Source organism: Dendrobates tinctorius, unplaced genomic scaffold (assembly GCF_039654945.1).
Source record: "Dendrobates tinctorius isolate UK_male_01 unplaced genomic scaffold, ASM3965494v1 ptg000147l, whole genome shotgun sequence".
NCBI lineage: Eukaryota > Metazoa > Chordata > Amphibia > Anura > Dendrobatidae > Dendrobates > Dendrobates tinctorius.
In genome coordinates this window covers 19,081,340-19,094,117 of record NW_027361814.1, presented here as the reverse complement: position 1 = coordinate 19,094,117, position 12,778 = coordinate 19,081,340, and the positions used below count along the sequence as shown (strand labels likewise).

The following is a 12,778-nucleotide window of genomic DNA, read 5'->3' as shown; positions in this document are numbered from 1 at the left end:
ATGGGAGTGATGGGGAGAAGGCAGTGATGGGGTGATGGAGAAGGCAATGATGGGAGTAATGGGGTGATAGAAAAGGCAATGATGGGAGTGATGGGGAGAAGGCAGAGATGGGGTGATGGAGAAGGTAATGATGGGAGTGATGGGGTGATGGAGCAGGCAATGATGGGAGTGATGGGGAGAAGGCAATGATGAGAGTGATGGGGTGATGGAGAAGGCAATGATGGGAGTGATGGGGAGAAGGCAGTGATGGGGTGATGGAGAAGGCAATTATGGGAGTGATGGGGTGATGGAGCAGGCAATGATGGGAGTGATGGGGAGAAGACACTGATGGGGTGATGGAGAAGGCAATGATGGGAGTGATGGGGAGAAGACAATGATGGGAGTGAAGAGGTGATGGAGCAGGAAATGATGGGAGTGATGGGATGATGGAGCAGGCAATGATGGGAGTGATGGGGTGATGGAGCAGGCAAGGATGGGGGTGATGGAGCAGGCAATGATGGGAGTGATGGGGAGAAGGCAATGATGGGAATGATGGGGAGAAGGCAATGATGGGAGTGATGGGGTGATGGAGCAGGCAATGATGGGAGTGACGGGGAGAAGGCAGTGATGGGGTGATGGAGAAGGCAATGATGGGAATGATGGGGAGAAGACAATAATGGGAGTGATGAGGTGATGGAGCAGGAAATGATGCGAGTGATGGGGTGATGGAGCAGGCAATGATGGGAGTGATGGGGTGATGGAGCAGGCAAGGATGGAGGTGATGGAGCAGGCAATGATGGGAGTGATGGGGAGAAGGCAATGATGGGAGTGATGGGGAGAAGGCAGTGATGGGGTGATAGAGAAGGCAATAATGGGAGTGATGGGGTGATGGAGCAGGCAATGATGGGAGTGATGGGGAGAAGGCAGTGATGGGGTGTTGGAGAAGGCAATGATGGGAGTGATGTGGAGAAGACAGTGATGGGAGTGATGAGGTGATGGAGCAGGAAATGATGGGAGTGATGCGGTGATGGAGCAGGCAATGATGGGAGTGATGGGGTGATGGAGCAGGCAAGGATGGGGGTGATGGAGCAGGCAATGATGGGAGTGATGGGGAGAAGGCAATGATGGGAGTGATGGGGAGATGGAGAAGGCAATGATGGGAGTGATGGGGAGAAGGCAGTGATGGGGTGATGAAGAAGGCAATGATGGGAGTGATGGGGTGATGGAGCAGGCAATGATGGGAGTGATGGGGAGAAGGCAATGATGGGGGTGATGGAGAGGGCAATGATGGGGTGGTGGGGAAAAAGAAATGATGATGGGGTGGTGGGGGAGAATACAATGATGGTGGTGGTGGAAAGGGCAGTAAATGGGGGTGGTGGAGGAGGAGGAAATGATGGAGGTGGTGGAATGGGCAATGATGGGAGTGGTGGGGGAGAAAGCAAAGATAGTGGTGGGGAGAAGAAAATGATGGAGGTGATGAAGAGGGCAATGATGGGGTGGGGGAGAGGACAATAATGGGATACATGGAGAGGAGGACAATGAGGGGTGTGGGGGATTGGGATGGGAGGAAGGGGGACTTTTAATGGCCTTAGGAACAGGGGAGGTGGAGGAAGACATTATTATCTCTTATTATGTCTAACACAGTCCCTTATTATATAGTGTACTCATTATGTCTAACACAGTCCCTTAGTATATAGCGTACTCACTATGTCTAACACAGTCACACAGTCCCTTAGTATATAGTGTACTCACTAATTCTGTATAACACCATCCTTAGTTGCATAGTTTCCTCTTTTATTATGTATAACACCATCCCTTATTACGTACCATCCTCTCTAGCTATATATGGTGCCATCCCTTATTATATAGCTTCCTCTGCTGTTATGTATAGTGTTGTCTCTTACATAGTGTATTCTTGTTAATTTTGTTAATTACAGTGCCCTCTTTTATTACATAGTCCCCTCTCTTTTTAGATATAACATGACTGCTGATGGAGGAGCCGGTGACCAAACAACCAGTACATCAGCTCCTCCATTAGAAAGGAAGCTTTCCCATGCTTCATCAGCCATCATTGCATTATATAGCTAACAAGACAGGACGGTATGTAATAAAAAAACAGGGCTTTATATAATCCAATATGTGCAGACATTTAATTGTCAGGGATGCTATGAGATAAAAGTGGATCTGTCACCATTAATATAAATAGATGTTTTAGACTTGCTGGGGCTGATGTTCTAACTTTGAAAATCCATGACAGAATGGCTGTGTAATGTTTAGAAAATAAAATGACTATTTCATGAGTCCCAGTATTCATTTTCTGTCCACCAAGCCCAACTGACAACTGCAACTTATACCGAGCAGTGTGAGTTTTCAGCAGCAGCAGGGAAGAGGCACACTGAGGGGGTAATCAGGCAATTCAGCTTACTAGGCAGAAGTTAAATTTTACATTTCAAAAAGGATTATACAGCGATTCTGACATTTTTTTTTAAAAGTAAGAAAAGCAGTTTCATCAGAAATTATATCTACATAATAATGTATACTGTTTGTCTGTTTTAAGATTCTTTGGGCTGCAGAATTGTGAATCTATCTCTGATGAATTAGAATATATTCAAATGTGGCAAATTTCATTGCAGAGATTTTTGTGTCTAAAAAACTGTTCCATTCATCTGAATGGGAATGTTGTGGTGGCAAGCATATGGATTTCTGCAAGTTCCATATGAATGAAAAGAGCAGTTTCAGAAATTTCTATGACAAAATTTAAAGTGTGAGATCTGCAAAAAAAAGGATACAAATCCATCAGAACGCCTGCTTGCTTGTGATGACTTTCTTTGCTCTTTCCTTCCCCTCTCTCGGTATTAGAGATAACAGAATGGAGAGGAAGTGCATTGTAAACAGATCTACAAGATATAGACTAGAAGGAAAACTCATGGAGTGGAGATAATTGTAGTATTAGAGCTGTGCAGATGACATCATCCTGGATACAAACAGATCTCACATCCAACCTATATTACTGGGAGAGACAATCCCACAAGAGAAAACTCTAAAGCTTGGATCAGACTGCAAAGTGCATAATAGAGGGTCTGGTAATGAATGAAGGAATGAGTATCGTAACCTGAAACTGAATGCAACTTTAGCAACAAATGGTAACCACTAACATACTGTATGTGAAAATCATTTTTTCCATGTCATCAGACCTTAATTATGTTTACACAGTCACAGTGAACACCTTTCAAGGCACAATGTATTGTTAGTTAAAGTTGGAAAAAAAAATTCAGATTTTCTAATTTTTCTTTGATTGGCCTCCAATGGATGTAAGGAAAAAAAATAACAATTTTGCAAGTTTATTTAAAATCCACTAACATTTTCTATCTGCTGGAGATAAGCAATGATTTGAGGCTAATTAAATTCATGTTGAACTTTTAGGAACTCGCTGTACCTGGAAAAGTCAAACAATTTGCGTTTTGCTTCACACAAATCTCTAAACATGGCTATCACCAATGCAGAAAAATGCATCAACCAGAGGAGGCTCAGGTGACCTCGGACGCTACCATGTGGGTTTCCCTTTAATGCCTTGCAGCTATTATATTACTTCATATACCATAGCCAATTATTAAGGACTAGTGTAGCCTGTAGAAAAGCAGAGGCAAGGAATGCAGCAGCCTTTTTAGGCTGAATCTGAATATGGAGAGGATGCCACAGTTCGTAGCTCAACAAAAGAGAGAGCCATAAAACACTGAAAAACATTACAGATAGTGTGTGATAGATCAGCAGTGAAGAATTTTTACCATTCATTACCCAAAGCAATGCCTTCATTTGACATTATTAAGGCTTTGTTAGCATTAAAAAGCTTGAAAGGGGTTAGATAAAATTCCAGGAGACCTCACAGCGTTATTTACATCTTTTCAGGGTATTTGGAGTACTTGCACTTTGCCAGACATCAAATATTTTGGAAAAAATTATGCAAAACTGATCAATTAGTATTTTAATCAATTTGCTCATCACTAGAAAACAAACTTCAAACTATTGGTCGGACTTTCATCTCTCTTCCACTTCATGCTAACTTAATAAATAAATGCCAGTAGGACGTAGGAAACTAATAGAAGAAAATATGGCTTTGGAATCAGACTACACTTGATTTGTTTGTAGTCTGTAACCATGGAGACGCATCGGTCTGAACATGGACTGTGAAGTCAAAACGGTAGATTTTCAACCAAGATTATTTGCAAAGTTGCTTCATATATTTTTTTTTAGATACAAAGGAGTTACAAAAGATTGAAAAAGTATAAAAATAAATCACCGTTGATGAATTACGAGAGTGTAATTGATTCAATGGCAATTCCTTCATATGATTTCATCAGCCGTTTAAGTATTCAGATGTATCTCCATGGACGAATTTCTAGGCAACTGGTGGTAAATTTTAATTCTTGCAGCCTTGATAGATAGCACTGGGTTTCCCCTGATACAAATACTATATTAAGTTGGAATATTAGGGAATTGCTTTTTAAGCAGTAGTCTGATAGACCTGTAATTTTGCACGTTATCGCTTGTGGATCAGAAATATTGTGCGTAAAATAAAATATTTTTGCTGTCGCCTGTGTGTTTTTGTTTTAGATTTCATTGTAAATGGTCAAATCAACTAGTAAAATGCAAAAAAACTCTGTAAAAAAGGAAGAAAATTCACTATTTTGATGAATTGTTTTTTACTGTGACTCTCATCATTCATATCTGATTCGTACAAGTTTACAGTTATGTTCACACATCAGAATGATGTGACACACACAAGAAAGCTGAAGATCTCTCTAAATAAAGACAAAGCATTTCAGGGGTATTTCTTTGTAGTAATATAGGCTGGGACTTGTAGTTCCACAACAGAACTATTGGAATTAGTGTACTTATGTTTAGATATAAATGCACCGAAGCCGGAGCCTGAGTATAATTATACAAGTCCCAGAACGGTGAGGTGAATTCTTATATTTTTTTTTATTATTTATAGTGGGGTTTATTACATCACAGCTGCTACAGAACCTCTTTTGAAGACGGAGAAGAAGCTTCCTTTCCGTCACTGAACAGCATTTGAAAGAGTCATTATTTTCAAAATATGTATAGTATCATTTTTGTCACAATTTGGGGTACCGCACCTTTGAGGCCCATTGCAGCTGCTGAAGAACCTCTTTTTTGAATAGGAAAGAAAAATGGCATGTCAGCCAGTGTTTTGCTTATGAAAAGAAACTTCCTGCATGAGTCAAATTTGACAGCCTGATTCTGCAGGAACAGATAAGCAGTGTCCATGTGGCACAACTTATCTCTCTATAGTCAAGGTAGATAGATGATTGATAGATATTAGATAGATAGATAGATAGATATTAGATTGAAGATAGATAGAGAGATAGATAGATAGATAATAGATAGATAATAGGTAATAGATAAACAAGAGATAGATAGATAGATATGATAGACAGATAGATAGATAATAGATAAACGAGACATAGATAGATAATAGATAAACGAGAGATAGATAGATATTAGATAGATAGATAATAGAGAGATAGATAGATATGATAGACAGATAGATAGATAGATAATAGATAAACGAGACATAGATAGATGATAGATAGATAATAGATAAACGAGAGATAGATAGATAGATAATAGATAGATAGATAGATAGATATCAAAAGCAGCAATAACAATGTACCCGGGTACCATGCCCGCCAGGCAACTACCAAACCTTCAATTTATCAGAAAAAATTGGAGGCAGGACACCATCTTGTAAAGGTGAAATTATAATGGCGACGTTTCGTCTCCAAGTGTGAGCCTTTCTCAAGTCTCTTATTGTATAGACAATATTTTTTTTTAATTACTTCTGATTTGAAGAATTTGCTGCAAGTTGTACATTTTGCACATAGATTCTCCCCCACTACCCTTCACTATCCTCTAAACAATTGTATTTGCGCAGCCTGTAAACACTCCTGCATTCAGAACACACAGATCCACAGTGGTATACATTTTGCGTGCAATCCTCTGGGTACTCACAGGGCCACTGTTTTGTTGGGCAGTAACGCGGGCTGTATGGTTTCCGCCAGCTCGCCTCCATTGCACACCACCTTGATGAGTTTCTGTCGCCCCAGTCCCTTGGAGCGCTCCACGGTGCACAGGCAGCTGTCAGTGATGAGGTCCGGACAGATCCTGCTGGCCAGCGAGCTGCCTACAAGGGCTACACTCAGGAAGCAGATGAGGACCCCAAGCAGATGTGTACGATCCATGTTAGGACATCTTCACGTCAAACTTTCCAGATTTTATATATATTTTTTTTTAATATTATTATTTCCCATTAAAAAAAGTTGTCAGAAGTTCTAAACGCTGCGCACGGAGCTGTCGGTGAATATATGAGGGCCATCATGGAATAATATGCTGTCATCTCACTCCAATCAGCTGTCAGGGAGATAAGTTGCCTACGAGCCAAAGTTTATCAGAACTTACAATAATGCTGGAGAAAAGTTGTACAGGAAAAAGTGTGTTAGGCTATGGCTGTCAGCAGCCCCTTCCATCCCTCGCCCTCCTCCTCCCCTTCTCCATCCCTGCGTCCAGCCCACTCAGTTCTAGATCATTGGTCCCTCTGGTGCGTTCACAGCTACTACACGGACATTGACCGCAGCACAATGGGGTTGTATCACATCATATATCAGATCCTCACTATCTTTCACTGCAAGAAAATAGCAAATCTCCAAGAAAAGCATGACGAAAGTAACATCTTACATTGGCTGTATTAGCCTCATTCACAATCTTGGGTTTCACAAACTTTCGCACAGTTTTATAACTTTATTATCAGTTGACAGTGTCTTACATTTCTTCAGGATGGGGCCTTTGACGACATCTTTTGTTTTCCTCTCCCCTGCCATGAATTTTATTAAGTAATCACAGTACATAGTTGCATGAGGTCCAGAAGCAATTCTGTTGGTTATTTTCAGCATTCATCAATAAAAAATACATTAGCATTATAGTACAGGTTATAAAGGCTATATGTATTTGTGCAAATATTTTACAAGTAGTAATGACTAAAATCTGCTAATTAGGTTGTCTGGGACTTTAACATTGATGGCCTAGGGGGTGCGACACCCGGCACCCCCGCCAATCAGCTATTCTTGGTGTCAGCAGTGAGGGACCTATTCAATTACGGAGCTCAACAGCTCCATCAATGGAATAGTCACCACGGCCAGGTACTGCACATCCACCCTCTATTGATTTGAATAGCAGGTGGAAGTGCAGTACCCGGCCATGGCCACTATACAGCTGATGGAGCTGTGCTGTGCACCTCCATAGATGAGCAGTTACAGCACAGCTAATTGGCGGAGGTGCCAGGTGTCGCATCCCAAGCGATCAGACATTGATGACCAATATAAAGGTTAAGCTATCAATGTTCAAGTCTTGGAACACCCCTTTAAAGGGGGCATCCGGGGCTTTATAAAAGACAAAAATGTACCTAAGCACAAACAGGCAGGTAATTGCAGCATATCTGCCTGTTGTTCCCGACGCCGTTCTTCCCTGGCACAGAGCAGTGCTCCTGCCGGGGATTCAACTACCTCTGCTGATGCGATGAGGCATGACTTACAACGTCAATTAAAGGTGAGGTAAAGCCTGTGCTCATTCAGTAACTTGCAGGTTTCTAGAACAAATTTACCAAACATTTCTAATAGGCAGAACGTATTTACTTGGATTAGACCATCTGGAAATGTGCAAATTTATCTCATTATCTCAGGCTGGATGATTAATTTAGTGCATCTTTTTCACCACCATTTTACACCACCTCGTAGAGTCTGTTGCTCAGCTTAGTCCACACCCACTTTCCAAATAAGCCCTTCCCCTCATTGATGAGCCACACCCCTTTGTACAGTCCTAAATGACTGTAGCACATTGCATGTGTGGCATCATAATCCTGTCTCTATTTGGATCGTGCATCTACCCCCGATGTGTTCTGAGTGTGTAAAGTAAATTACAACTCTTCTGGTTTGGACCTAAATTGACAAAAAACTAAAGAGTTGTACTTGCTTGGTCACTAATGGAATTAGCATGGGGTTAAACAAAGTATCAGAGTCTAAGTCTAAATACCCACAACCTCGTGTACTATTTCACACAGAATTCCCATATTGATATTCCAAGAATAGTCATATTTAGTACCAGCTGAAATGAAGATGAGCTGATGTTACCACGTTACAGGACCAACACAGAGGGCAAGAATTGTGGTCCGGGAAACCACGGGTCGAGACTGAGTTTAGTAAAAAAGGAGTTCAACAGGGAGGGGTTGGGAACTTGGGACAGACAAGAAAATGATGTAAAAAACATGGACAACACCAATTGGAGTAGTAAAGTGGGGGAAATAAGTATTTGATCCCTTGCTGATTTTGTGCGTTTGCCCCGTGACAAAGACATGAACAGTCTATATTATTAAGGGTAGGTTAATTTTAACATTGAGAGATAGAATATCAAAATTATAATTCAAAAAATCACATTGTATAAATTCTATACATTTATTTGCATTTTGCAGTGAGAAATAAGTATTTGATCCCCTATCAGCCATTAAGAGTTCTGGCTCCTACAGACCAGTCAGATGCTCCTAATCAACTCATTACCTGCAGTAAAAACAACTGTCTTACATAGTCACCTTTATAAAAGACTCCTGTCTACAGACTCAATTAATCAGACTCTAACCTCTACAACATGGGCCAAAGAGACCAAAGAGCTTTCTAATGAAGTCAGGGACAAGATCACAGACCTGCACAAAGCTGGAATGGGCTACAAAACCATAAGTAAGACGCTGGGTGAGAAGGAGACAACTATTGGTGCAATAGTAAGAAAATGGAAGAAATACAATATGACTGTCAATTGACATCAGTCTGAGGCACCATGCAAAATCTCACCTCGTGGGGTATCCTTGATCATGAGAAAGGTGAGAGATCAGCCTAAAACTACACAGCAAAAGTTGTTAATTATCTCAAGGCAGCAGGGACCACAGTTACCACGAAAACCATTGGTAACACATTACGCCATAAAGGTTTAAAATCCTGCAGTGCCCGCAAGGTCCCTCTGCTCAAGAATGCACATGTGCAGATCTGTCTGAAGTTTGCCAATTAACACCTGGATGATTCTGTGCATGATTGGGAGAAGGTGCTGTGGTCAGATGAGACAAAAATTGATGTCTTTGGCATTAACTCAACTCGCCGAAATGCAACCTATGACCTATAGAACACTGTCCCCACTGTCAAACATGGAGGTGGAAACATGTTTTGGGGGGTTTCTCTGCTAAGGGCACAGGGCTACTTCACTGCATCAATAGGAGAATGGATGGAGCCATATACAGTAAAATCCTGAGTGACAACCTCCTTCCCTCCGCCAGGACAATAAAAATGGGTCGCGGCTGGGTCTTTCAGCAAGACAATGACCCAAAACATACAGCCAAGGCAACAAAGTAGTTGCTCAAAAAGATGCACATTAAGGTCATGGAGTGGCCTAGCCAGTCTCCAGACCTTAATCCCATCGAAAACAAGGAGAGAAGGTTTTTCCACCAATATAGAAGAGGATTCTTTACTGTTAGGGCAGTGAGAATCTGGAATTCCTTGCCTGAGGAGGTGGTGAAGGCAAACTCAGTAGAAGGGTTCAAGAGAGGCCTGGATGTCTTCCTGGAGCGTAACAATATTGTATCTTACAGTTATTAGGTTCTTTAGAAGGACGTAGATCTGGGGATTTATTCAGACGGAATATAGGCTGAACTGGATGGACAAATGTCTTTCCATCTAGTTTGTAAAGTACATGGACTCTACTGTATATCTGATGAAGACTCAGAGCCTTAGATGCAATGCGTTGTATCATGCATTTATATTTTTAAATGTTTTTTTTAACCAATAAATGGCTTCATCCACATGGGCGAGGCACCATCACTTGCTGTTTTTGCCCTGAGAGCATCTCTTGAAGGTCTGCCATATTGTGAAATATTCACAGCCTTTTTTTTTAAACAATACAGGAATACACATTTCAATAGAAAGGTTTTCTATAAAAAGCCGGGAGGAACAGGGGTCATTTCCTGAGTTTGGCTACTGTGTGAGTAGCTGTCATGTAAGTGAGTGAGAACAGTGCTCCACACAGCATGTATAGATATATATCTTGTGTTTCGATTAAAACAGACAGGTCACATCGAAAACCTTCCAAAGTTATCATTAATAAGGAAAAACATAGGACTTTTGGTTTACAACATTACAAAATCTGGGTCTGATTCATCTAAACTGTCTAAAAGATTGTCTGTCTTTGTTGCTCATAGCAACCAATCAGAGCTAGGTTTTCATTTATTAAACAGCTCTGATAGAATGAAAGCTGCGCTGTTATTGGTTGCTGCAAGCAACATATAGTTATCTTTCAAAAGATTTGAATAAATCTGCTCTTTATTTCCCTTGTTGTTCTTAGAAAACAACCAAGGTTTTGTTTCTTTATGGTGTTCATTGTGTGGTAAAAATGGCCGCGCAACTTGATTCTCCATGTCAGTAAAGGTACTGTCACACCAAGCGATATCGCTAGCAATATCGCTATAACTTGAGACGTTATAGCGATATTTCTAGCGATATCGCTGTGTCTGATACTTACCTCCGACAGCTCCCCCGCTGGTTGTCGCTAATTGCGCGAGAACGTCCTGGACCGTTTCTCGTCGTCAGCTTCCTGCGGCGCTTCCTGTGGAGAGACGAGCGACGAGCGTGGAGCCGGGCGGGAGGACGCAGGATCGCCTAGTGTGACAGGTAAGTAGTGACCCCCATCCCCAGCAATGTCGCTGGTGAGATCTGCCTGTGTGGCAGCTCACTAGCGACCACTTAGCGATGCACCAGCGATCCTGACCGCGTCATGTCGCTGGTCGGGATCGCTGGTACATCGCTAAGTGTGACAGTACCTTAAGTCACAGGCTGAGCTTCAATAGATAGTAGACGTGGAGGCTTTCAGCAGGCTCCCGGCTGCCAGGACAGCCCATCAACCCCTCTTTCAATTGTGTTGTAGGAGGTTGATGGGAGCCAATATATGTGCCCACTGGAGATCGTGAAATTTAAATGCCGCTGTCAGTGATTGACATTGATATTTAAATGGTTAAATAGCAGCAACTGGAGTCAGCGCAGATCGCTGCTGTTATAGTAAGATGCTCTGTTGTGCATAGCTGCTGGCATCTCCTAAGTATGGTGTGGTACTAGAAGGTACGCAGGATGCAGAGACGAGGAGCAAGACGGTTTAGTGCTTTTAGTAATAACGTATATAGGCCTAGAGGAAACTGTCCTCTGCCGTAGCCTGACCAACCAAAGGGGTAACAAGAGTTGCCCTCGCAGGGGCTCAATACAAGCAAACACAAACAGAGTAGAACACGACTATGTCCGGCAAAAGCCGGTCACTATAGGGCCGCGGTATGGCTGACTACTGGTCCTTAACTATATAGTCAACTTAGCCGTCCTTACATCCCTCGGCGTTCTGGATGGTGGTTCTTCACCGTAGCAGCCGCTGGGCCGAGCTGCTGAAGAGTTGACGTAGTCTTCGAGCATTCCGACGCTCCGGTGACACTGGGGCACCACGGGCCCCGGAGGAGTCCTTGGACGGATGGGCCGTAGCCCCCGGAATGGGGCAAGCGGCAGCGATGCGGGGTGTTGATTGGCAGGCCTCCTGTGCAGCTAACAGCTGCGATGGGGAAACCGCAGCGAGCAACGGCCCAGCCCTTGCCGCGGACCGGAGCAGGACAGTGGTGGCCTCCGACAGCACTGGACTTGCCACGGCCACGAGTGAGAGCAGGGTGGCAGGAGACAGGTCGCAGCCGCGGGCTGGAGCGAGGTGGCAATGGCCGCGAGCGACCGTGGGCAGGCCACAGCCGCAGGCTGGGATGAAGCGGCAACGGCTGCGAGTGACCGCGGGCAGGCCACAGCCGCGGGATGGGATGAGGTGGCAACGGCCGCGGGTTGAAGCGGGGCAGTGGCTCTCGGAAGGTCGTCTTGGCGCCGTCCCTCTGCTGTCCTAGGTGAACATCTCTCCTTGCTCTGGTAAGTCGCTTTGGCTCTCAGTCGCTCCCACGGTTTCCTGCTGCTTCTGTCCCGGTCTGCTGACTCATCGTGATTAGCGTTCCCCACCCCGTTTATACCGGCTCCTCCCCCAGCCCATCTGTCCATCTCAACAGCCCGTCCCTGAACCCTGTCCCCCGGGAACAGTTTCCCCCGGAACCTAGGTGACGGTCCCTTGGTTCCGGCCCGGACACTTGGCGGGGGGCCCTTCTTCCCACACTCCCCCGTCCTGTATGCTCGCCAGTCCCTGGGCGAGGGTTTTGGTAGACTCGGGTTAGTTTTTCGAGACGACAGTCCTTGTCGCCATATGAACTGGTCCTGTTCGTAACGTTCAGGGGGTTTGCCAGCTGTTGATCGCTCGGAGCGTCGGAGTTTGGGTATGGTGGATGGTGGTAGGATAGTCGATTCTGGTGGGATGCCCGGGTCTACTGTGGTGTCATTACTTGGGTGACCCGCGGAGGCGGTTGGGGAGTCCTCCTCGTCATCCAGGTCTCAGACCATGGGCGGGGGATCGGGGACCTGAGGGATCGGTTCGGGTCAAATGGGATCAGTGGACGCACAAGGCCGTAACATGTTATGGTGAACAACGCGAGTGAGAGGTGCGTCGTTTCCTTCGGATTGTATTTTCTACACAGGCCCGTCGGGGCTTATCCGGCGCAACACTCGGTATGGGTTCTCCTCCCACGTGGTTCTAACTTGTTTTGGGGGCGTTGATCTAGTACGAGTACCCG

At 44.1% G+C, this 12,778-nt stretch overlaps 1 protein-coding gene across 2 annotated transcripts in view; it reads right to left on the bottom strand.

Moving 5' to 3' along the window:
- The window catches only part of ADGRA1 (adhesion G protein-coupled receptor A1), a 1,190,508-nt gene extending 1,184,038 nt beyond the window's left edge, over positions 1 to 6,470 (bottom strand). For both annotated transcript variants that reach the window (XM_073546510.1, XM_073546511.1), the window contains exon 1: positions 6,013 to 6,470. In XM_073546510.1, the coding sequence (XP_073402611.1) occupies positions 6,013 to 6,242 (230 nt within the window). In that variant the 5' untranslated portion in view covers positions 6,243 to 6,470. The remainder of the gene's footprint in view (positions 1 to 6,012) is intronic.
- Between the last annotated feature and the right edge of the window lie 6,308 nt (positions 6,471 to 12,778).